The sequence below is a fragment of the Apiospora hydei genome, assembly GCF_038363865.1.
Source record: "Apiospora hydei strain CBS 114990 chromosome Unknown utg000003l_segment0_segment0, whole genome shotgun sequence".
Classification (NCBI taxonomy): Eukaryota; Fungi; Ascomycota; class Sordariomycetes; order Amphisphaeriales; family Apiosporaceae; genus Apiospora; species Apiospora hydei.
The window spans coordinates 1,928,859-1,953,637 of NW_027117362.1; the positions used below are offsets into that span (position 1 = coordinate 1,928,859).

A 24,779-nucleotide genomic window follows, 5' to 3' on the forward strand; every position below is an offset into this window, starting at 1 on the left:
TGTATGCTGCGTTTGGGTGTGGTGGGGTGGGAGACGGAGTGGACAGTGCAAGCGACTGTCGGAAACCGGGCAAATGAGCTGTCAGACAGAAGCAACGATTGACTTGCGACTGTTTTCTCACGACGGCAATCTTTCCAATACCGTCCCTGGCGGCGACGGTATTTCGTTCAAATGCCGAGGGTGGGTGGTAGGTATGTGAGGTGGTGTTGTCAATTTGTTGATGTTGATATTGGCAGTAGGTTAAGTGAGGTGAGGCTTCCGCCAGGTCTCCAACAAGCAGCAACCAGCCGCCCGGGACGGTTTACAGAAGTGGAGCCAAACCAGGAACCGTCTCGCAACCCAGCCGGGAAGCATGCTAATTATTATAAGTGATCCTCCGATACAGCACACGTGAAATGGATTACAGACATATTCCATAATATTTCAATGTCTGCTGAGTAGTGGACTTGGGCCAATGTTCGCAGATAGGTAAAGAATGAGAACCAAGTGTTGGTATAAACCGGCTGGACATTAGATCATTTCATAGTCCTACTCGAGTCTTCTTGTAATGTGCAACGCTACTCAACGTACGTTAAGTGTATCTATTCGCCTCACATCTTGATTATTTCTTGCTCTTGAAGAATCCTTTGCTCTTCCCCGTAGGTGCAGGTGCACGACCTCTCCGCAAAAGCTGCTCCTTCATCCTCCTGGCATTGTGGTGCATGCGCGGCGCCTGGCTCTTATCCCCCTGATCGGCCAGGACTCGGTAAACCGTAGACCCCACGACCTCATCCTCGGGGCGGCCGCCCTCCTTTTTCAGAGACTGCACCGCGTCCTCGAACTTGATCTTCTTGGGCCTCCTCTTTCCCTCGTCCTCGCTGTCCGAGTCGGTCAGGAACTCCGCCGGCAGCTCATCTGGAAGGTTATGCCGATCGAGCTTCTGCTGGGCAGTAGAGCGGCGTGCAGCCTTCTCGGCCTCGAAATCCTCCTCGTCGCTTTCCTCTGCGCCTCTCTTTTCCCTCCTGGATAACTGTGTGCGCTTTCTCTTTTCGGCTTGCTCTTTCATCATCTTATCCTTCTGCTGGCGTTTTCGCTTTTGCTCCGCATCATGTCTGTAGTTTTGTCAGAATTTGCAGGCCATTTTGTCGTGTAGGGAGTTACATACTTCTCTGCCGCCTCGGCAGCTTCGCGCTCTGACTTCTTCGCCGCCTTGGTCGCAACTGATGTGGAAACAGCCTCGGGAGCTTCATCATCATCGCTCTCTTCGTCCTCTTCGTTGGCCTCCTCCTTCACGTTGGCAGCCTCCTTTTCAGCAGCGGCAGCGACGTGCTTATCCAAATCGTCATCGTCGCCAAACACGACGTGAGACCCCTTGGCTTTGGGCGCGGGCACAGGGCTGGGCGCTTCCTTCGCAGACTTGAGATCCTTGCGGTCGCGCTTCAGCTGCTGGCTGGCCTCCTCTTCCAATTGCTGCGTAAGCATGGCGGAGGGCGTGACAAGCGCCGACGACCCTTGCTCCTCCACTGCGTCGTCGGATTTCGGCTGCTCGTGTGCTTGCGAATTGGCGACCGGGGTTGAGTCGGCCTTCTTTTCTGGCTCGGCGGTATCTACAGTGTGTGCTTCGACGCTGACGTGGTGCGAACCGTCCTCGTTGTCCTCGTTGTGGACGCGCACGGCCAGCTTCTCGCCTTTCGGGGTTGCTTTCTTCCTTCCCTTGGGAGTCGCTTTTGCTTTCGTAGGGGTCTCTTCTACGGGCGAGTCTTTCTTCTCAAGACCGGCTGCAAGCGCGGGCATGTCGATGGTGGTTTTCTTCGCTTCGTACCCTAGACCAGGCGATAATATACTTCGCTCGGGGGACGTCGTGCAGGAGTCGGCATACTCTTTCGCACGTCTTCTTGTGAGGGGCGCCATTTCTGAAACTCAACGGAGTCGCAATCGCAAATGCTTTAAAACTTTGATATGGTCGATTGAGTACCTCCGTGGTATTGCTGACTGAACCTTCCTCAGGTTCACCTTACTTTTTAAAAGTTTTAGTGGGGCATACAGGATAAGATACAAGATAGCACCCGCTGTCCACTGTGGGGAGCCTATGCTTAATTGCATATGGGGATTGCCTACTTGTGATACGACTGTGAGATGAGAGCGAGTGCCGGCAACATTAATTGAAGCTTTAGTGTAAGAGACATGCTCAATTGTATCAAGACTATAATGACTGACTCCTTATAGGTGCAAACCCTCAGGATTAGGCACTGAATCCTAGATTGACCAAGTGTAGGGGACATTGTTTCTCCCTGGGTTATAAAAGCCCCGGGATACCCTCATCAGCCTGGCTAGCTTTGCCATGAGCGCTATGAAAGCGTTGCCTCTCAGGAGGCCGTCCGCATTGCGGCCATCTGGCCTTCCAAGATGTCTTCTCCAAGGAAGCTCTCCTGGGACCATAATACCCATACACCACCACCTTGCCGCATCATCATGCGTGCGTCCCCTCTCCTCCACAGCACCAAGGCAGGACAATAGCCGGCGCATCGCCGTCCCGCGCCTCAAAACCGCCAACTTCGACGACCCCCAGTTCACCCTGTGGGACATCCCGCCCCATGCCGTACTAGACGCCATGCTCGCGCACCCCGCGACGCCCGCCTACCTATCGGGCATGACGAACGTGCAATGCTACGACCTACTGCGGGAGTACGCGACCCTGACGCTGACGCTCGCGGACCCGGCGCGGGACTTCCGGCAAGTGTTCCAGACAATGCTGGAGCACCGTCGCCCTGAAGCAGAAGCAGCAGGCCGCCCGGACCAGACGCGCGCCCTGCATGCGACCCTGCACAGCATCGCGGCCATGCTGCTCCAGGGCCCGCCGGGCCGCGTCTCGCACCTGGCGCTGCACATCATGCACGCGCTGGTCAAGCTCGACTACCCGCCCAGCGTCATGACCCTGACGCGCATAGCCCTCACGAGTCGCAAGCTGGACCAGCCGCAATTCGCGCCCGCCGTCGAGCGCTTCGAGAGGCTCGTCAAGTCCCTGGCCGCGTACCGTCCTTCTGCCGCGAAAACAGCCAAGAAAGGGAAAAGCGGCTCGGAAACGGATACTGCGGTCGGCACCAAACCAGATGAAGAGGACGCCGAATTTCGTGCCTGCGCCTTCACTCTCAAGGGCTTCAAGATCCTCGCGATTCATCAGGGCCGACCCAAGCCGCCAGAGGGCGCTACCGCGAGGCCCTCAATTATTTTGAGGCGGCATTGGGTGGCAGTCCTACAAAATTATCCGCATCATCACCGCGCTTCGGCTGGCAGATCTTATGCCTGGAAGAAATGGGCCACTGCTACGCAAAGCTAGGCGACACCGCGAAAGCCCACGCGGCCTGGAAGTTCGCGGCCGAGGAACTCGACGACAAGGACTGCATGGCGCTGTACGCGGTTCACGCGCTCCAGCCCGACGATCCGGCGCGCGAGAGGCTACTCCTGAAAGCCGCCGTCAGCGACAGCAAGTTGGCCGTACACGAGATGAAGAAAATATATCACGAAAAGGTAGAAAAACAGATGAAGACACATACGAAAGGAAAAAAGGGAAAGGGAGAGGGAAGGTCTGGGATCTCTTGTTCAAGGAAGTGATACGGGACGAGTGGGAGAAGTTGGCCACTCCTCCGCCTGCTGCAAACGGTTCTAAATGATGATCTCGAGTGTGTACTATATCCTACAACAGTTTTATCGCATCACGAGTTGTCACTGCATGTGAAATTGCTTGCCAGGGTTTGCATATCACTTATTCAATCAGCTTGTACACACCCAATATATCCTATCGGACTTCCAACCCCCTTTCCTAAACTGGCCTGGAAAGCTTCGTGGACTACACCGTCCGACTGCTATCGACATGCGGCGAGTCCTGTCTTCGTGTCAGGTACCATCCCGTTGAGAGTGGAGATGTAGTCATTGGTAAACTTCAACTGGGGACTATTGTTGACTATAGCCAGCACGGGAACCTTAAAACAATGATCTCAAGCTCGAAGCAGTTCAATCGCGTAACTGAACCCTGCCTTAGGTCAAGGTGGTCAGTTGTGATTCCCGTTACCAACATCTCTATCATCCAGGAATAGGCACTCAAAAAGGGGGTCAGGTCGTCATGTCAGTCGCTGAAAGTCTTGGTACGGTTACGAATTGGTAGTCGACTGATGCTTGGCATCTCTCGCTTCAGATGCACAACGATATGTCCCCCGATTATAGATTTGCGAACTATTTCGTCGCAAGTCCGTTCTAAACGTATACACATGATCCCCTGCCTTACTCCCAGACCTGGTAGTTGGTTTGTCGAAGGCACCGAAATAATAACCGCTTTGTTCCCTCCTGGAGAATGCCCCATATCAAAATTCATGTCCAGGTCCCGAATTCTTCTTTGTTCCCTATGCGCCCAAATAGCAGTGGTGCCTGCCCTCATCCCACTGCGGGATAACATGATGCTAATAATGTAGATACCAACAAATGCCAATTTACATACCCAACGCCCTATTCATGCAAACCCTGCCGATAAAGTGAGATGGGTCCTAACAAACTATGCCAGATTGCTAGTATTTGCTTCTGGTTGGTCTTCATCGAAACAGCCGGCCAATAAACCACGGCGAACAAACTAATCGTCGTGGAAGAATGTTGTATTGTGGGATGGGGCCGTCGATGGCCCAGCATCCCGCATATCAACGTCTTCACTGCCCAGGTCCTCCACGGGTTCTGAGGTAGGTAGCCCCAATGTGGACTTCCTGTAGTCCACGTTGAGCGGGCGAGCTGCTTGCTTATCGAGCCTTTGGGGTAGTGAAAGCGGCCTCTCGGCAAAGGCGTCTTCCGGGGGAGAAAACGACCACACCTGTAACTGGTTAGAAAAGCTCAAAGTTGAAGGGGGGTATCGACCGTCGTGTTGGGCGGTGATATAGCAATACATACCTCCATCATCACGCGGCTGCCCCGATTGGCAACCGCCACGCACTTCTCGTCCTCGAAGACCACGCGCCACACGGATTCAGCTGAAGAGAAGTCAGTGTGAGCCGGGACCGAGCTACCGCACATATTAATAGACATACCAGTGATAAGCTCACGCACGAGATGGCCCGTCTTGACATCCCAGACCTTAACCCGGCCATCACTTCCACCGCTAACAACCCGAGTGTCATCAAATTGAAGACTCGTGACACTGTTGTCATGTGCTGCAAGTCGATGGATCGGGCACATCTTTTCCAGTGACCAAACCCGAACAGATCCATCTGAGCCTCCCGTTACCAAGGTGTTACCCCTGAGCTGCAGTTGGCCGACAAGAGACGTATGACCCTGCAGAACAGCAATCGCCTCGCCCGTGTGAGCATCCCAGACACGCACGCTGGTGTCTAGACTGCCGGTGACGACACGCTGACCGTCGAATGCAATGGCGTAAATCTGACTGAAGTGTCCGCTCAGAGTATGTAAGCATCGGCCTTCCGAGATACTCCAGATTTTGGCAGTAGCATCGTAGCTCCCAGAGACAACAATGTCGCCTTTAATCTCAAGACATCGTACACTTGCTTGGTGACCGACAAGCACATTTCGACACACTCCCTGCCGGATATCCCAGACACGAAGAGTAGTATCCCTCGATCCTGATATGGCGGTGTTGGCATCGGACATCTTCAGGCAGCGCACAGTGGACGTGTGGCCACGGAGCGTGTGTATGCAAGAACCAGTGGCCATGTCCCACACTCGCACATCCCGGTCGCACCCACCGCTGACAAGAACGTCCTCCCAGGGGACCATGGCCCAAACACCCATGACGTGGCCCTGAAGTGTCCGTAGCGCGTTTCCTTCCCTATCGAAAATGTGTATCCGGGCATTATCCAAAGCGACTACAATGTACTTGGGGGTCAAGTGAAGACTGGTCACAACACGCCCATCTTGGGTGATGGTCCGCGTGGTGTTCCGGCCACCCGTCCGCCACGCTGATTCGACCAGATAACGCTGTTTGAAGTGCGATTTGTAAGATCTCAGCTTAGGTCGCATATTTGATATTGAATCCGACGCCTCGGTTCCATCAAAACTGCGGGTGTGTTGATTCGCGGGTGCTGATGTAGGAAGAGCCCCAGGAAAGCTGTGGTTGGCGTATTCTGGGTCTGTCAAGGGTACGGCACTCGGTCGATTCGCCGCATAAGAGGGAACCCCGTAATAGACCTCGGATAGCCTACGCCCATAATCATGCTTGACGCAAAGATTCCTCCAGGTCACATCATCGCTGAGCAGATCACGCCACCTCCTGGAGACCTGCGAAGCGCGCGCCAGCACTTGGGGGTCGTCAATAAAGGAGAGAATCCTTAAGCAAAGCTCATCCGGCAAGCTCGTGAAGGGGTCCTTCTTCAGAAGAGGGCTCACGAACTGATGCACAAAGCTCAATTGCTGTGTCGTGCACATGTTTAAAAGGTCGGCCAGCAGCCTATTCCTTTGAGGGCCGGAACAATTTTGGAAATGTTGGCGCACATGGGCAAGGAAGTAATCCTCGTCTTCGGCCGCATCGCTCCAATCTGGCTGAGCGTGGGTTGGCCCAGGAGAAGCAGCGGGAGTTGGTGGAGGCGGGGGAGAGCCGCCTGTTAACTGCTGGTCGAAATCCGGAGCAGGCGTGCTCATACTGGGAGTCGGAGGCCCTCGGGGCCTGGGTTGTGCCATTTTGTCCATTCTGTGGTTGACGATTGGGCCTTGAGTTGTATTTAAGGACAATTCTTCGCTCAATATACTCCCTCGTCTCTCTGAAAAGCTGAGTGGTCTGCCGCCGTAGCCTGCCATGTTCCCTATCCGTGGACAAGGTCGGTAGACAAAGTTGTCGTCGTTGAGCTTGTAAGCGCTAGACGAAAGCCCATGGATTTGTTGATCGAACCAGAACAGAGAATAGATGGCTCTGGTGGAGGGTTATGGTAATAGTCGTTTTGCGAAAAAGCTTTCGATTGTGAGTTGATCGAGTCTGGGCAAATAAACATTAATAACCGCCACGTAAAGTTCAGATGAAACCGCGTCTTGACTCTTGAGGCGCAAGTGGGTATTCCGTAGTATGGGAAACTGTGTGTCCGCTATAACTGACGAACAATCAGGGGCTGGGCAGGTGAAGAAGTTAACACGCGAATAATCAGCATACCTAATGACGGCTTATACGCTCCAGACGACCAAGATGGTATATAGCAAAATCAGGGATGGAAACAAGCCAGATGACCTCCCAATAAAAGAAACCACAGACACGGCCACTGGTAGTCCGGGCAGTAGGCGAGAAGAGGATAGAAGGGGGTAATGTATATTGTTTCAACGCCGGCCGACGGGTATGCGAAACTCGGTGATTTCGAAGACGGGGCGACGGGCGGGACAGGACATATGCAACAAATCAGTCCAAGTCAATAGATCGTCGGCAGTATTCGAAGGCAATCAAAGTTGGATTAATGTCTTAGAGTGGTGTCTGGACAGGCAACGGATGCGAAACTGGCACGCGAACCGGACAATGAACCGTATCCGTATCTATCGCTGGCAGTATTGCGACCCGAAGGGAGAGAAGCAAGAAGATTTGGGCTCGATGACCACAACAGTGAGGCGACACAGAGAATGGGCGGCCGGTTGGATTGATGGGTCAGTGTCGCAGGTCGTCCAAGACTGGCTGGCCGGGTGGCAAGTCAAGTGGTCGGTCGGGGGTGGTTTTGAGTAAGCACCGATTTGTCGGGTTGGATGGATGGGATATCTTGCTTTGGCGTGCAACTCTCAGCGAATGGTCGCCCTTGGTTCAGCTCAAAGTATATTGGAGGGGGTGTTGTATGGTCGAGGAGACAACGACTCGAGTTGAGTCCGGTATATCTGCAATCGCAGAGAGGGAGAGTCGAGAAATGAATGGGGTTTGTCAGGAAGTCAGACGGACAGACGTGAATGGATGGATAGAGTGGACAATGGGGGCCCCCGGACTGGCTGACTGGCGCTGACTGCCTATCCATCGCTGGCACTGGCTGACCCGTTGGCACGCTTTTTTCGGGGCAGCAGCAGCAGCAGCAGCGAGAATGAGGGAGTCTGGGAGTGGGCTGTGAGCTGCACGGCTAGGCTAGCGAGGGAGTGAGCGAGCGAGCGAGCGCTGAAGAAGACCTGGGAAGTCACCTGTACTTGGCTTGGGGGTGGGCTTGGCGGCCGGAATACGTGCAGGCCACGCTCAGTGCAGCGCCACGGGCCAAGTACCGCGTAGGGCCTGCTGGGTACCTGCAATACCTGCGATACCTCCCTACTGCATGCATGGGTGCTAGTCGTGTAACATTGAGGCATGGAAAAGAAAGGCCCCACCTCCTCTAGCCGCTCTTTTTTCCCATGGTGGATGGGTGATGCACTTTACGCCGAAGCCTCCTGACAATATTGTGTTGGATTCAGTTGCGGAGGGTTACCCTATTGTTTCAAACCCCCAAGCGTCCTGTTTGCAGTATAAGTACCGGTGCAGCAATCACCAGCGACTTACGTAGCACGCTGTTTCCTCTTGTCGCATGCTGTCTTGAGTAGAGTGACTGACGGGAGAGGGAGGCAGGCCTCAGGAACGAGGAGCGGGAGCGAGGTAGACAGCACCTGCAGCTTGACAGCAGTCGCCGGACACTAACACACCCACCGCAAACAGCAGGATCCCTCCCTCACTTCCCTCAATGCCGTTGCAGGATGATGAAAAGGTGCCTGGATCCTGGGATTCAGGATTCCAATGCCGAGCGAGAACAAGCCTTGACTCGTCACACAGTCCGCATTTGCTTGTCCGCATTTTGACTCGCTTCATCGGGCAAGCAAGGTAAGGTGTTCCTCGGCCGGGACTGCTCTTGCTTGACCCTTGCAGATAAAATGGTCCTGGTTGATGCAATCTGGATGCAATGTCGCCAAAGCATGATTCGTCCCAGCTACTAAAAAAGACGGGAATCAACGACGACGAAAAAACAATAGACCGGACCACAGAGACAACCTGCTGAAAGACCAACACGGGCCGCAGATAGTACGACGCCCGTCACAGCGACGCGACCGACCATTCCCAGAACGTGCAAGCTACCGGCCCGTCTGCGAATAAGTGACTGACAATTCCAAGGCAAGTCGCCGCATCATGACAAAATCGCCCCGTCCATAACGTAGCGCGGCAATTGCAAGGCAAGAAAAGCTGGCCTAGCGTTTGCGCCATTGCAAATCCACCGGGGGAGAGAGAGACATGAGGAAAAAAAGCATTTCTCACTTTGAACAGGATCCAATAGCCTTTCTGCGCCGTGACTCGGAGATCGAATACTTGGCCCGAGCCTTCCTGATCTTGGGATTGTTGCGGCACGATGCATGTCCTACTGTACCAATGCCACCTTGGTCGCAGAGCCGCCGCCGTGAGGCCTCTTCCCGCCACCCACCTGAATAGCTGTATTTTCTCCGTCGCTGCTTGCATGCTCAAAGCCTGGAGTGTGACGAGATCATTGCCTCTTCGGACCAGAAATAGTGCTTTGACTGCCGCCCATGGATGGAGTGTCCGAGTGTGAGGTGTAGCCCCCTGGACCCTGGCACTGGCCGGTCCCTGGCTCATTTGGCTCACCTCTTCAGCGAGATGACATGCATCAGCCGGGAGAAGCGAGAAGCAAAAAAAGCAAGCAACATCAAACATCAGCCCATTTATTAACCAATTTCGATTTTATTTCCTCAACCACGGCTGCATGGCCCTGGATGGCCCCTTTTTGACTCTTACGAGCATAATCGCCCGGGTTTCAATTTCTGCTATAAAAAGAGCAAATCCACGATGCAGTAATGAGATCTACGCGTTCCCCAGCTGTATGCCGTATGCTATACATTGCCGCAGGTAGGGGAAACGCTGCCAGTCCCCCAGATTGATAACTCACAGGGGTCTCGTTTGCGCCCGCCTGAGCTTACCCTGTTTCGGCCGCCTGCAGCACTTGCCCGATGCACCTTATTTCCTATTTCCTCTCTTGTCCACCATCGCTTGAATAAGCGCAGTCTTGGGAGGTCTCGAGAGGTATGCTGCATTCGCGTACATGCAAAGATATCATACGAAGGTCGGTGGGTTTTGGAATGCCCTACCCCGCCCGCGGTACTGGACCCCTCTCTATGCGTGTGTCGAGGCCTATACGAAGGCTCCTGGTGAGACTGGAAAGCTTTCCACACGCACGCGCGGGTGCTCCCATTGCTAGGTGAGAGAGCTCCCGCCATGTTACCGGTACTACCCACCCCAGCAGACAGCCAACTTCCCCGTTTGTACGACCTCGCTCAAGACCCCCTATCATGTCGTTTAACAGGCTGACCACCTTGACGTGAGGTGAGGTATTGATCTTGTTATGCTGACGTATGACCCCCCGGATCTCGGTTATTATTACTTCGTGATGGTACCAACTGACTGCTCTTGCTCCTCCTCATCGTGTATGCGTTCCATCGCTTCCGGTCTATGATTACGGGTCACTTTCAACAAACAGTCACGGCATCATCGAAGTTGATATAGCATGCACGTGCCACGCTACATATCTTAGGTACCTTGTGAAGGCAGAATTTCGTTCTAGGTAACTTATCGGTTGAATGACGAAACTGGCCATCTGACATAAGCCCTAGATACATAGCTAGGAGGGCCGGTACATATATGTCTGTCAGCAACAGGGTACTCAAACACAGCTGTACAGTCCACCAAGCCTGTGTTAGAAAAAACGTGAGAAGGTATCTAGCGATTATCTTCATGGATGATGTGAGTGGCCCTGCGACAGCCGTAGATGAAATAGTGCTAGCTGTTCATAGTTTTGATTGTCTAATGGCCGTTTGCTATGTTTTGATTCATATTCGTGGCACCGCCTAAGGACGTATCTGCCAATATTCGAGAGAATTAGGCCTGGCTACCTATGCTTGGCAACATACAGTCAAGGATCCTGATACGACCACCTTTATGTGCTCGAATCTCGTTCCTCCAGATGGTATCTTACCTCATCGTGGAGGTTCTCCCCGCAGTCCTCCATTTGTACTATTTGGATCTCAGCAAAGGAGGGTTCGCCAATCCACTCTCTGGGCAGTGTATGGAGCCTCAAGGCAGCCAATTGCATCAGACCCTGTATATAAGCAGTCACTTCTGCGTTCAAATATAGCATATCTTGAAGAGAGCGCTTATCCTCATGGCACTGACATGGGAGCTGAACTGATACAGGATGCTGTCAGCAAGACACGGTGATTCAATGCCGTGGAACATGATACTCCAATATTATTGGTTTCTCAACGATAGTTATTGTTGTGATAGTAACGTAGGTATCTATAGTCGTATAGGAGCATTCACACGCCCAGCGTATTCGTACACATAAACAGTAGGTTTTTGCCCAGCGGAACAGTACATCAGTCCTTATCCCGCAAATTGACAGAAATATGGCGAGCCTGGTGTTCGCCAACTAGCTCTTCCCATGGACTTTGTGTATCACGTACCATGTCGCTTTTACACCAATGGTTATTTTGGGTATGCTGTTTAGATATATCTCTGTCTCTGGCACTGGTGTTATTGGCTCAAGCACTTACCTTTTCGCTCAATGCGGCTAAGACAGCCCTGTTTTACGAGCACTACCGGCTGCGAATCCGGACGCTTTCAAGGGGCCGATGGCATCGTGGCGGGCGTTGTAGACCGGCTCGCCAAGAACAACGTTCTCGACTACGCCTACATCATCCTTAGGACTGACAACGGTTATCGGGGAAGCAGGGAAAATGGAGAGATGGCAATGGTGGTGGTGTTTTAAGGGGTATGTGGGTCCGATATGTAAGGGAATCATAATAGGTAAATATGTATAAGCAACTGGGGAGTCCACGATCACTATATATAAAGAGAATAGCTGTACTCTGGGTTGCTAAAACTCTAGAAATCTTCACAACATTGCTGGGGAGGTGGTTACGGTCAGTACGGGTCTGGGGGTATGCGCACAAGAGCGGCCCCCCTGAGGCTCCTGTTCAAATAAACATCCTGACCTGGTGACCAGTGAAGCCCTTTATAGCTGGTCTCAATCCCTGGCTAAAGCTTAGAATTATACATGAAGAGTGGTTGGATGAGGACTTCTCGGTTACAACTGTTTTGCTTCGCGAAATACTCCTCAACTGAGTTGAACATGACCACTCATACAAGACTGATACGCTCGCCTCTGTCGTCCGGCATCCCGCAGACCACATCAAGCCGTTTCCTCTCCTTACGATCTCCGGCGGCCGAGCTTCAAGTCCCAGCTGAAGACAGTGTATTTTCTTTTCCCCCAGCCAACTTTGAATGCGAAGTGGCTTTCCATACCTCCTTCACGCCCTTCAGACGTGCCAGTCTCTTCTGGCTTAGGCAGAACTTCCCATTGCTCGTCATCAGCTGTTTTATCATCCTGTTCCTGGGACGGTGCCGAGGTATCGGTTGCTATTTGGTCTTTTTAGCCATGTGTCTCATCAGATGAAATGGGCACAAGCCCGAGGGGAACTACTTTTGGAAGCATGGGTCTCGACTCTGCTCTCGGCTGCAGCAGCAGCTCCTATTCCACTCCCGTTCTTTTCGTCGTCATATGTAGAAGCCGGAGGTGAGGTTCCAGAGCGTTTATTTCCATCGGTTCCTGTCGTGGTCTGGTCAGACGACGGATATAATACAGTGAGGGAACGGTGGTGAGCAGTTACCAGAGGGGATTAAACCTCCTTTCTGTGCCATGTCCTCGGCTGTGGTCTCTCCCAGGTTCGTTAGTGGGTTATTTGGAAAGTCTCGAGTGTAATTCTGACGATGTGGAAGGTTCGAAGGTCCTAGATGTGGCCCTTTTCCCAGAAGAACTAATGGCGGATGTGGTCGGATGCGTATCACGAACCGAACCCCAGATGATTGACGCCCAGAGTGTAGTCCTGCCAATCGGAACTGCATGAGCTATGCAGCTGCTCCGCCTGCCCTCCTCCAGATTACCAACAGGATGGGAGTGGTTCGACGCCTGGGTCGAGGGAGGCAAGAACATACGCAATGTACTCTGACAGGGAAGGGACCATTTGCCACGATTTCATATTACTGGCTGGCAATGGATCGCCGGCTGGTTAGACGATCATTGCTGTCTTTTGATGTCAAATCGGCTTTCGTTTCTTCGCCTCATCCTCATTCTGACTGCGGCACAGCATAGGCCTTCTGCCCCCGAGCCCGTCGAAAGTAAGTAGGTACTACAGGCGCATAGCCGCTGTAAGTGGCAGCAGGTCCAACAGTAGGGGTGGGGGACAACCAGCTGAGCATTGAATACATGCCAGGAGGCCAGCGGGTAGGCTAATAATTCTTAATAATTGGCCATTCTATCAACGGTGGTCGAGTGGTATAGGTTGTTTGTGTACGTGCTTGTGTGTAATCATCTCAGCTTCGAGACCCATGCCACAGTACCAGCATTCGATTCTGCCAGCTAGCAAGTACTTGTGAGTAATCACCCTTCGGGGCCCATGCCATAGTACAGCAAGCAGCTCGACCACCCATTCTTTTTATTTACTTTTTATCTTTTCCCCCTGTCCTCTTTGGCGTGCTGACATCTCCTGACGGGCGGTGCTTTCGTTCACCTTCTGCCCTTGGCCATCAATTCTTTTTTCCACTTTCCTGTTCAGCAGCCCCGTACAGAGCTCACACAGCACATACACGGTGTGCCTTTCCTACCTCAACTACTAAAAGCCCAACGTACCCAACCCTTTAAGCCAACCCTTTCCCGAAGTTATGGGCCTGTTTTGCTGACTTCCCTTATTTGAAAGAGAAGTGAACTCTGTTCGTCCAGGGCCTTCGCCGTCGTGTTCACCTTCAGTTGTGTTGCCGCGTGGAACCCCAACCCATACGCCGGGGAGATAGCAAGGCAGGGCACATTCACTTCACGGTACAGCAAGTACCGGGATATGATTGCCGATTCTTGTATTCTTCCCACCATGGGCCGCTATCACACTATTCGTGTAAGTGCCCTCTCGACCAAACGTAGCATAGTTGATTGCGGGCCACCGGGTAGGGTTGTGGACTATTATCTGGTCTGTCCTACTTTTTGGTCTTCGCTCAACCTTGAAAGATGTGTTCAAACGTCCTAGATCCTGCGGGTTTGGCTAATGCCTATCTCATTATGTGGCAGTTGTTGTCCGTTCTAAATCAGTTCATAACCAGGGGACTGCCAACGAACTCCACCATCATGAGAGCGTTTACCAAGGCATTGTGGGCCTCAGAAGGCATTATCTGCGCCAATTTGAAGGCCCAGATTAAAATCCCGTTCAATAAGTGTAAGTTCACTTCCAAGAAGAAAAGGCACCAGCTGTGGCGGGAATGAGGCCAGGGCCGTCACTGTCGAGACTGGCTAGAATAACAGTGCCGCCGAGCTCACGGACGAATGCCAGATTTGACCAGGTTACATCTTTCAAGTGAGGAAGGACACTGTCCCATGTTGGCTTTTGAGCACCAAAGCTGGTGGTGCAGCAAAAGAGAAGGAATGGGGCAGTTCCGCCAACTTGCTTAGCACTACTACTCCCCACAGTGGCCGTCCCGGGGTTTTGAGCGATCATGTTGAAGATCCATACTAATAGCCTCGGTAACATTCCGGGCAAGCGCTAGATGCAACATGGGTTAGGATTGGGCATCGGGATGAAGAAGTCGGCTCCGCGATGACTGATGGCGGCGATTACAACCGTTGACGCTAGTCTATGGGCGGAAGATCGGGCGATGGGATGGATACTTGGCTATCATGGCGGTAGTTGTTGGTAATAGCGGCGCACTTAAGTAGTTGAGGAAGTTAAGCTGTGAAGTGTTACTATGTGTCCCTCAAACGAAGGGGGTTGTCTATCGATTGCTCTCTATCTAGGTATCTTGCTCTATCTGACTGTCTATACGCTAACGCTCTATATCTCTATATGCCATTGTGTCACAGGGGGAAAAAAGGTCCATCCTTTACAGATTAAATGATCTAGATAATCTAGAATCTCGAGGTGTGTCTTCCGAACAACCAGGTGATGCACCAGTAGATGGGCACCATGATCTTGTTGCGGACACTCATGCTCTTGGTCAAGTAGGCAGTGCGCCAGAGCACCCAGGCGGTCCAGCCCTTCATCTCATCCGCGCTACTCTGGTGGATGGCCTTCCAGTTGCCGAGGTAGGCCATCGTTCCCAAGTTTCGGAACTTGAACTCCGTCTCGTCCACGGTCCCTTTATTGAACCCCTTGGCCAGGTAGGCGGCCTTCTGGTTCGCGACCTGGGCGGTGGCCGGCAGCGCCTGGTCGGTAAAAGCCGCGCAGTCGCCGATGGCGAACACATCGGACATGGCGCCGGGATTGGGATACGTGTTGCCGTTCTCCGGTGGTGCGTCTTTGGGGACAACGTTGACGCGCAAGTAGTGATCAGTCAGGATGGAGCCCGTCTTCGGGTTCTTCTGCAGCCTGATCTGCTGATTGCTCAGTTCCTCGTTGCCGACTGCGGGCGGGCAATCCAGCGCTTTGCTAGTCAACTTCTCAATAAGCGGGTTTTGCATCAGCCCGGTCGACCAGACAACAATTCCTGCGTGGACTTCCTCGTCTCCGTACTCTTTGATGTTCAACTTCATGCAGCCTTCAGTCTCCTCGTCAGGTCGTATCCGGGTCATGTGGTGCTGTGTCTTGACTTGGATACCCTCTCGCTTGAAATGGTTCATTGCATAATTCGCCAGGGTCTGGTCGAACATGGGCAGGACCTTCGGGGCCACGTCGTAGACAGTAATGGCTACGAATTTCTGGAGTGTCGGGTAGAGTTTGGCCAAGTCGTCCCGAATCAAGTCGTGCAGTTCCGCTGCAAATTCGATTCCGGTCGGTCCGCCACCGACGATGGCGAAATGCAGCAGCTTCTTGCGCTCCTCGTCGAACGTCGTGGGCAGCGCCGCCTTCTCGAACAGCTGAAGGACCTTCAGCCGGATCCGGCGCGCATCGCCCACGTCGCGGAGGAAGTACGCGTGCTCCCTCACGCCCTCGATTCCGAACGTCTGGCTGTAGGAACCGCAAGCGATGACCAGCTTGTCGTAGGGGACTTCAAAAATGGGGCCTTGCTTGATGGGCAACTCCGGGGACTTGTGCTTGGCGACCATCTGGTTCATTCTCGAGCGCATGTCATCCGAGACATTTGCCTCGACGCGGATGACTTTGCGGTTGAAGTCGATGTCGTCGGCCCATCCCTGGTGGAAGTGATCCAGACCGAGTCTCCTAACAGACTCGAGGGTGGCACGGAACTCCAGAGTCCCGACTGCGGTGCTGGCTAGTAAAGGCGTGAAGACGAAATAGGATCGGGGGCTGATCATGACCCTTTCGAATTTGTTAGGGTCCAGAGTTCGCGTAAAGCCATAGCCGGCCCAGCCGCTACCGAGCACAACAACTCTCTCCTTTTTGTCTATGATATTTGGTTAGAGCGGTTTCTTGGACATCACGGCATTCCGTGGTGTTATGACAACTTACTTGTCCTTTGCCCCTCTGTCACTGTGCTTGCTCGGCGCACGAGTATACCCGAGCATTGTGTGCTTAACTTAGCTGCAAGTGGATTTAGTAAGGGTGACGAGTGGCTAGGGAGAGCCCGCCCCAACGAGGCAGCTCGGCAACTTGAAGCTGTCAACATTTCTTTAGCAAGGAATATAAACAGAATGAGAAGACGTATGAAAGACTTGTTAGCAGGTCGGTCAATGTATAGGCCATTTGAACCCCGAGTGACGGAAGCTGCGGGATTATGTATGATGTCAACCTGATCTATGGATGACAGTAATGAGCAAGGGGGTTGTGACACGATAACTGGACGGAGCGGCTGAGCGGGACTATTTCGTGGAACTCTCTCTTTTCTTGCTCATATTACCTAGCCAGCTGGCTAGCTGGGAAATGCAGGCTTCACGGTTGCTAGCCGTGGCATCTTGTGGTCAGTACAATACCTCCGTTCAAGCGTTATCTTGGTCCGGCTCCGAATAGCATCCATTGTTTCTCCTAGAGTACCCGATTTTTAGTTCCTTGAGTCCGCGACAGGCCCCACCACGGCAATTTGTGTGTACAGGAACCTGGCAGCCCTTCAAGGCGTTGGACGAATGAGACTGGCAGTATTGTTATTGGTGTTCGCTGGGCCGCATACGCCTTCTCGATAGAGACCCAATAATCAGAAGCAAATTTAAAAAGGTTCCATGGTGCGGCAGGGCGAAGAGCGAGGAAGGCAATACGAAAATATGTCGATCCGGCGTCTTGGATCCTCTCGAGTTCGGCGGTTCGGGGCTGTCGGCGTTACCGATAAGCCCGATACCATTTTTCGTGGCCATGAACATGGACCCAACCAAGCACTGGCGGAGCTGTCAATCAATTGAGCTTAACTGAGCCTCGTCATTTTCTTGTAGATTAGCACAACCGCCAGCCCACACCCACCCTGACAGCCAAGATGTTCCGGGCGCATGGCTCTAGATCGCTCAGAAGAGGGCTCTCCTCTTCGCTTGCTACAGCCAGCAGAGCATCTCAATCATGGACGGCGCGATCGCAGTTCAGGGCACTGGCATCAGTCTCAGTGCCCCCGCCAAAGGTACGCACGTCACGCAACGAGCGAGCGCATATACACTGCACTGCACCTGCGCAGACACAACAAGCCCGGCATACTAACTGTTGCGCACATAGGAAACCACAGAATTAGATCAGATAACGACCTTGCCGAATGGTGTGCGGGTAGCATCTGAGGCCCTTCCTGGCTCCTTCTCGGGTGTCGGTGTCTACATCGAGGCCGGCTCGCGATTCGAGAATGGCTACCTTAGCGGAGTCAGTCACCTGGTGGACCGCCTCGCCTTCAAATCGACAACGAAAAGGAGCGTCGAAGACATGCAAGAGGCTGTCGAGTCTTTGGGAGGAAACATCCAATGTGTCTCGTCGCGCGAGTCGATGATGTACCAGGCGGCGACCTTCAACTCGGCCGTACCTCTGGCGACCGAACTGCTGGCCGAGACGATAAGGCACCCGCGACTCACCGACGAGGAGATGGGGGAGGAACTGGCTACCGCTCAGTACGAGATCGAGGAGATTTGGAAGAAACCCGAGCTCATCATTCCCGAATTGGTCCACCTGGCGGCCTTCAAAGACAACACTCTGGGCAACCCGCTTTTATGCCCCGCGGAACGATTACCTGAAATCAACGCACAGGTTGTCAGGGCTTACAGAGAAGCTTTCTACCGCCCGGAAAGGACTGTAGTCGCATTTGCTGGCGTACCGCATCAGGAGGCCGTTCAACTGGCCACCCAGTTCTTTGGTGAAATGGAAGTGCGTCCGCCCCTGTCCCGGAGTGGGTCGGAGACTTCCATCGGGTCAGAAGCTTCAGCGAGCAGCACGAGTTCTTCTACGTCGTCGTGGTCTGGTGTAACTTCAAAGGTATTGCCTCTTTGGAGTGACCCAGTCCTGTCTCCGACAGGCACGGCCCCAGTACTCCCGACCCAAGAGGCATTGAAAGCCCCTGCAAGCTACACAGGCGGATTCGTGTCTCTCCCGAGTCCACCGACTCCCTCAAACCCGATGCAGCCCCACTTGACGTCTCTTCACCTCGCCTTCGAAGGCCTGCCTATCGATTCGGACGACATCTATGCTCTGGCCACTTTGAACACGCTCCTTGGCGGCGGCGGTTCTTTCTCGGCCGGTGGGCCCGGAAAGGGCATGTACTCGAGGCTCTACACCAACGTCCTCAACCAGTACGGCTGGGTCGAGCAATGCCAGGCCTTCAACCACTCTTACACCGACTCCGGCCTCTTCGGCATCACAGCCCTGTGCATTCCGGGCAAGACGCAGGCCATGCTCGATGTTATGTGCCAGCAGCTGCGCGGGCTGACCCTCACGACCGGCTTCCAGGCGCTGGGTCAGGTAGAGGTGCAGCGCGCCAAGAACCAGCTGCGGTCGAGTCTCCTGATGAACCTGGAGAGCCGCATGGTGGAGCTCGAGGATCTGGGCCGGCAAGTCCAGGTCCACGGCCGCAAGATCCCCGTTCAGGAGATGTGCCAAAAGATCGAGAGCCTGACGGTGGAAGATCTCCGCCGCGTCGCTAGCGAAGTCCTCGGCGGCACCGTCGTGAACGCCGGCAAGGGCAGCGGCTCTCCGACTGTAGTTCTGCAGGATATCTACGATCATACTACCACTTCTGCCAAGAGGATGACGTGGGAAGAGATCCAGGAGAGAATCTATAGATGGGGCCTCGGCAGGAGGTGATTTTAAAATCTTCACCCCCCTTTTAATTCGACCTGACGATCAATGAAATGAGTCAAAATGGATAAAGATAGATGAATGATGTGGTGGGGTGGTATATTTCAATGATCACGAGACTACATCACATACACTCTATTGATGCTGGTTGCCTCTTGCGAGGTCGGCCTATAGGAGCGGATGACAACGATATTGCATCTGGGGGGAGCCCAATCATTTCCCCCTCTGGCGTTGGGAGAAGCCGTGTACAATATCTCAAATCAGATGTACATCATTTGTATTATAGACAAGATGGTTAAATAATGTGAGCACCTTCCAGGTCATGAACAGTTCAAACACTATGTACGCTGCAAGAAACAGTGGCGAACGCTGCCGCTCTGAAACTCAAGATTGTCGTGATGTCTACTCCTATCGAGAGGCTGCCATCAAATGGCCGACCGCATATCCAACTGGTTTTTCGATTTCTGGCATCACAAAAGGCACCTTGTTATTCCATTTTAATACTGCCTATCGTTTTGATTGCCAGGCCGCGCACCAGACAACAGCCCGGTACGTACGTCGATATCGCCTATGCTGACATGGTGATACCCTTGGCTGCTATCATGGGCGGGCTATGCACGCGTTGTCATACACTGAACAGGGATGTTGTGTAGCGAAGCACCAACTCAGACCGATAGCAACCACGTAACTCGGAAATCATACCATGTCTCGTATCCTAAGTTATCTTGTCTCTTCTGCCTTCTGGCTCTAAAGAGGGGTGGGTCGTACAGTGTTCGCCTGGAGACCCAGAGCCCTTACATCTGAGAGTCGTTGCCGCGCCCCTGTGAAAATCCATCAGCTTGCTCATATCCGCTACTCGCCTCACGGCTGGTGTACTTCTTCTAGTTTGAATAACATACTCTGCTTAAAGCCCATATCGTCATAGTTCAACACATGAAGATGCAGCGCTTCCACGTTTTCCGTGCCTGGAAAGTTGAAATCCTCTCTGTTTTACTCGCCTTCGGTCTCATCACTTCCATCGCGGCCTTACTCACGCTGAACAACGAGAAACCTGTTCCTGATTGGGGCAACCACATCAACTTTAACGCTCTCCTTGCCGTCGTTTCTACTGTTCTCCGCGCTACTCTTGTTATCATTGTCTCCAGTATTATTTCCCAAAGGAAATGGGAGTGGTATGGAGAAGAACACCCACGTCCACAATCCGATTTGCAGAGTTCGACACCGGTAGTCGTGGCATCTTTGGCGCATTGCTCCTCCTCCCTACTATCATAAGAAGAGATGCGGTAGCCCTCTCAGCCATCATCGTCTTACTCGCTTCATTTCTCATCGGTCCCTTTGTCCAGCAGGCCAGTCATACGGAGGAGTGTTGGTTCGCGCTCCCGGGCCCAAATGCGTCGCTGCCCTCTGCCCATTATGTTCCTAGGCTTTGGGGCTACTCCTCCACCAGGTCCAGTCCAATCCAAGAGTTACTCGGCCTAATAATGTCTGCTGCAATGGCCCCTGATGGACCAGGAAACCAAATAAGCGCGACCTGCATCACGGGAAATTGCACGTTTTCTGGCGAAAACCAACGGGGCACTCAGAACACGACGCATTCCACGGTTGGAATGTGCAACAAATGTGTCGATGTATCCTCTCTTGATTATGTTCACGAGTCGAAGACCCTCCGGTTAAAAAATGTCCCAAAGAAATACAATATTTCGGATCACGACTATCTTGCCATCATTAGACCGATCCCCGACCTTGCCTGGCTAGGAGACTTGCTCACACCAGAACTCAGGGCGATATCGAGATGGGCTTACATCAACTCTACCTCCCTTGCAAAGGATAAATCGGGGGAAAAGGCTGTCGCAGCGGTTTGCAGTCTGTATCCTTGCCTGAGAACATACAACGCTTCCATCACCCACAACCAGCTTTCTGAAAGAGAGGTCCGGTCAGACCCTATGCGGGTCATCCTACCTGAAGGATTTCCCTCTGACTTGATCGTTCAAGGCGAATTATGGGCTGATCCCAGATCCCAGTATGCCGCAGTCAAGTCTCCGTGTGTTGAGATGGATGGGGGTGCTGTAAACCTGTCACCAAATATATCTTCCCACTCCGCAGTAACTGAGTTGGCCCTGTACGACTTCACCGACTACGGTCTTGCCCCCTACCACATTACACGTCAGAACATTACAGCCCCAGAGGAGTGCATATATCGTCACGATGCACATTTTTCCGGCTTCATATCGGATACATTTGGGGAAATCGTATTTAATGGATATTGTGATTATAGCTCTGCTGACGGTGGCGTATTATGCTTCACAAACCCTGACAAGGCGACGGACTCTGGCGATTTTCTCGACAGTCCTGGTATATGGGGCGTTATTCTTGCGCTGTATAACAACGGCGACGCAGAATTTTCCATCATCGCGCGCTGGTTTGATGCGTTTGCCAATACTATGACGAACAATTTTCGGTCTCGGTACGGGGCTGCGGCCTTTAATTCATCAAACCCAGATGTTTCACTAGATTCACTAGTGAATTTGACTCTCCCCGGGCGAGGTGCTCGGACAGACATGGCAGACGACTGTGTGTGTCTCTACGCGCAAGGAGTGGCTGCTGTTGCCAATCAGCCTCACCATCATCACCACCCTCCTGGCCGCGTGGGCAATTTTTTACGAGCTGGCGACACTGCGAAACCAGGCCTGTCTGGAAAGACAGCATCCTGCCGTTTATCTTCAGCCGCCACATAATTGAGCCTACTACAGTCCACGAAGTTAAACCTCAAGAGATGGGGACACTCTCCTCTTCTCGTCGCCAGTTACCGTTTGCGAACGATGGGGAGGATGCGGAGGATGGTGCAGTCGATCACGACTATGAAGCAGAAGGAACATTAGCCGATGATCACGACGATGATCCTCCCACGGACAGCGACAATACACTCGAAACGCACGGTGGCGGGGTTCTGCTAGAGGAAAGCGAGATGAAGGCCATGGGCGATCGGATCCTGGTCACGTTCCGATGGCCGTCAGCCGACACCAAGGAGAAAACGGGGCTGGGAGAGGGAGGCTCTGAAGTAGAAGTCGGTTTGCCAACTCCGCCTCTACGGCGAAGAATAGGTTCGGGGTGGAGGAGGAGGAGGCAACAGAGTAGGCCAGACGTTGACGTGGATTCGTTGCTCGGAACGGACAGATAAGCAGGAGGTTGTGATGGTATCAGAGGTATTTTATTTGCGTATTGATCTCAGGTAAAACCCTTTCAGAAGCATTAGTTCATTCCATATTGTTCTTTTAGTGTTATGTTACAGGTAGAGTCTCAATACATCTGTGAAGCAGTTTCCCTCCCTTCGGCACAAACATTCGCAGGCTTGATTTCCACCTCCTCATGTGCAACAGCGGTAATATGAGATTGAACGCTGAAATCTCAAAGCGCTCGCTGTTACTATATAATTAACCATCCTCTCTCTTCATATCAACATAATCCAGGTGTCCCAACAATGTTAAGCATTTCCCTTTCCTTCACTTCCATCAGCCGAGCAAATCTCTTCAACCATTTGGTCGAAGCCCAACCAGCCGAGTGGTCGGTCAGTCAGTTGTTCTAACCCTTTTAGACCATAGATTCCGACTTCTTTTGCCTGCTCTTGTACCCCGGCACAATCGACGTCAGGTCGCCGAGGGGCAGCTGGAAGGGGAAGTCGACCGAGGCGAGCAGCAGGCTCAGCAGGATCCACCAGCCGACGATGCAAGCGAGGAAGGCGAAGGCGCCACCCGCGACCTGCAGACGGCCCGCGAGCGCGGCGGCGCCGTTGTACGTCTGGAAGAAGGCGCCCGCGAGGCAGACAAACGTCATCGTGAGCCAGAGGAAGAGGGCGACGAAGGCCATGTTGGTCCGGAGCGCGGCGATCATGAAGAAGAAGCAGAGGACGCCCATATAGACGAGGATGTACGCTGTTGTTTCGTTCGAGTTAGCTTACATCTACCTTTCTCCTCAGAATGGTAGTAGAGAGACTCAGGTGGTCACTTACCGAATTCGTTCATGAAGGCCGCTTGGTTCGGGTAGCCCTTGACGATGCCGTAGACCCCATCTTGCAGCGTCACGGCGTAGGTCAACCAGAAAGCGCCTGGGGACTACTTGTTAGAGCCACATGTCGAAGAGAAGGAGACGGAATGGGTTTCTGATAACTCACCAAAGCTTGCGAAGACAACAGCCGGAAACGTGTTACCGCAGATAAGCTATTGAGAGATCAGAATCACGCGAAGATGTCGAAACCCCTTGGCCCAGGGTTTGATTCAGACAGTGCACATACCTCGAAGACTCCGCAGACTGTCATCATGCCGCCACCATAGAAGAAATAAGCACCCACTGGTACGTGCTACGTTAGCCAGTCGTGTTTTTGTGTATACCTCGACGCATATATTGTCCCCCAGATGCAAGTCGGTGCTCGTGGTCGATTCCACATTCGTTTTCGGGTTTCGCAAGAAAATAACAATACGTACTGGCAGCGAGACCAAGATAGGGGCCGGCGCCATGCCAGCCCATGAGTATGTTCGACAGTGGCGTAAGGCAAAGTAGGAATCCAACTAGACCACTTTATAGGGAGAGAGCTATTAGTTGATGTACATACAGCATTTGTGTTTCTCACTGAATGGTGTTTGCTTACATGGGAGTAGGGTTGCCCAAGAAGTGGCGGATGCCGCTCGATCCTGCTGCCTCCCGGGGTTGTAGGTACAACTTCTCGAAGAGCTCTGGTGATAGAGATACCGCTCCCGCTGTGCGGATCTTGTTGAGCGCGGGTACTGTTCCGATGTCCTTGTCCAGGTATTCGTGGCTATCGTAGCCATCTAGTACTCCCACACATTGGTTAACAACGAACGATAGATATTAAGGATGAGGTGGGCATCTTCCAGGGGGAGGACATACTTTCACCGTTGGTCGCCATGTTTCAGGAGTTATCTGTGTGTGTGAGGCTTTGGCTAGATGTGATATACGGTCTTGATGTTCTCGATTTAACGGAACACTTTTGAAACTGGGGATATTGAAGCTGAGATGACTTCCATCAGAGTCATCATTTGGCATGGGGCTGCGGAGGTCTATAAATGCTTTATACACAACACCGGAGAGAGCCCTGAGCTCTGACCCCGATTGGCTGGGACCCCATCTTCGTAGGGCTCATAGAAGCTCACGCTAGATCACTGATCAAATACTCCTTTCCTCCCCAGACATGCACGAGTCGCTCATGACTTGGTCTCATAGCATCTGCTAGTGTAGCGGTGTTGGTGATCCATGTGGCTGGGAGGAGCAGCAACAGTCTCTTTGGGCAGATGGTCCACTCAGGACCGTTTCCTCGTGGAAACTAGCAACTAGATCCCAGTTTCGTTGAGAGCCTTCGCCCGCAAGCTAAGAGAGAGACTGCGTGTGTGAGGGAGAGAGAGCACTGGCCTTACGGCGAAGACCAGGGATTGGTCAAGACTGGGCTGGTCAGGACGAAAGGGTTGTTAGTAGTAGGCCAGTAGATGGTTCGCCCTTGCACAAATATGGAGTCGCGTATAGAAGAAGACACGGATGGATGGATGTCAACGTCAGATTAAAAAAAGCCGGGGAAAATGCGGGGTCTCCGCTCAGCCCAGAAGTCCCGTTGAACCCTATAGAAGCCCTGAACA

General features: G+C 52.9%; 8 protein-coding genes across 8 annotated transcripts; 3 read left to right on the forward strand and 5 right to left on the reverse strand.

Moving 5' to 3' along the window:
• Positions 1–601: 601 nt before the first annotated feature.
• PG997_002416 (uncharacterized protein) lies at positions 602–1,890 on the reverse strand (the record flags this gene model as incomplete). Its single annotated transcript, XM_066806731.1, has 2 exons — positions 602–1,091; positions 1,145–1,890. 2 exons carry the CDS (start codon positions 1,888–1,890, stop codon positions 602–604), a joined length of 1,236 nt encoding a protein of 411 aa, XP_066674027.1.
• A 495-nt stretch (positions 1,891–2,385) lies between these two features.
• PG997_002417 (uncharacterized protein) lies at positions 2,386–3,591 on the forward strand (the record flags this gene model as incomplete). Its single annotated transcript, XM_066806732.1, has 3 exons — positions 2,386–2,455; positions 2,478–3,110; positions 3,161–3,591. The coding sequence occupies 3 exons, from the start codon at positions 2,386–2,388 to the stop codon at positions 3,589–3,591; spliced, it is 1,134 nt and encodes a 377-aa protein (XP_066674028.1).
• A 1,009-nt stretch (positions 3,592–4,600) lies between these two features.
• PG997_002418 (F-box and WD-40 domain-containing protein CDC4) lies at positions 4,601–6,765 on the reverse strand (the record flags this gene model as incomplete). The annotated part of the gene is made up of 3 exons (XM_066806733.1): positions 4,601–4,831; positions 4,909–4,988; positions 5,046–6,765. 3 exons carry the CDS (start codon positions 6,763–6,765, stop codon positions 4,601–4,603), a joined length of 2,031 nt encoding a protein of 676 aa, XP_066674029.1.
• A 7,449-nt stretch (positions 6,766–14,214) lies between these two features.
• Positions 14,215–14,487, reverse strand: PG997_002419 (uncharacterized protein; the record flags this gene model as incomplete). Its single annotated transcript, XM_066806734.1, has 1 exon — positions 14,215–14,487. The coding sequence occupies one exon, from the start codon at positions 14,485–14,487 to the stop codon at positions 14,215–14,217; it is 273 nt and encodes a 90-aa protein (XP_066674030.1).
• Positions 14,488–14,894: 407 nt separating this feature from the next.
• Positions 14,895–16,451, reverse strand: PG997_002420 (uncharacterized protein; the record flags this gene model as incomplete). Its single annotated transcript, XM_066806735.1, has 2 exons — positions 14,895–16,317; positions 16,396–16,451. The coding sequence occupies 2 exons, from the start codon at positions 16,449–16,451 to the stop codon at positions 14,895–14,897; spliced, it is 1,479 nt and encodes a 492-aa protein (XP_066674031.1).
• Positions 16,452–17,347: 896 nt separating this feature from the next.
• On the forward strand, positions 17,348–19,143 carry PG997_002421 (uncharacterized protein; the record flags this gene model as incomplete). The annotated part of the gene is made up of 2 exons (XM_066806736.1): positions 17,348–17,485; positions 17,578–19,143. The coding sequence occupies 2 exons, from the start codon at positions 17,348–17,350 to the stop codon at positions 19,141–19,143; spliced, it is 1,704 nt and encodes a 567-aa protein (XP_066674032.1).
• A 933-nt stretch (positions 19,144–20,076) lies between these two features.
• PG997_002422 (uncharacterized protein) lies at positions 20,077–22,315 on the forward strand (the record flags this gene model as incomplete). Its single annotated transcript, XM_066806737.1, has 3 exons — positions 20,077–20,309; positions 20,366–21,601; positions 21,823–22,315. 3 exons carry the CDS (start codon positions 20,077–20,079, stop codon positions 22,313–22,315), a joined length of 1,962 nt encoding a protein of 653 aa, XP_066674033.1.
• A 410-nt stretch (positions 22,316–22,725) lies between these two features.
• PG997_002423 (uncharacterized protein) lies at positions 22,726–24,058 on the reverse strand (the record flags this gene model as incomplete). Its single annotated transcript, XM_066806738.1, has 7 exons — positions 22,726–23,066; positions 23,144–23,239; positions 23,306–23,351; positions 23,426–23,481; positions 23,616–23,707; positions 23,780–23,960; positions 24,040–24,058. The coding sequence occupies 7 exons, from the start codon at positions 24,056–24,058 to the stop codon at positions 22,726–22,728; spliced, it is 831 nt and encodes a 276-aa protein (XP_066674034.1).
• Between the last annotated feature and the right edge of the window lie 721 nt (positions 24,059–24,779).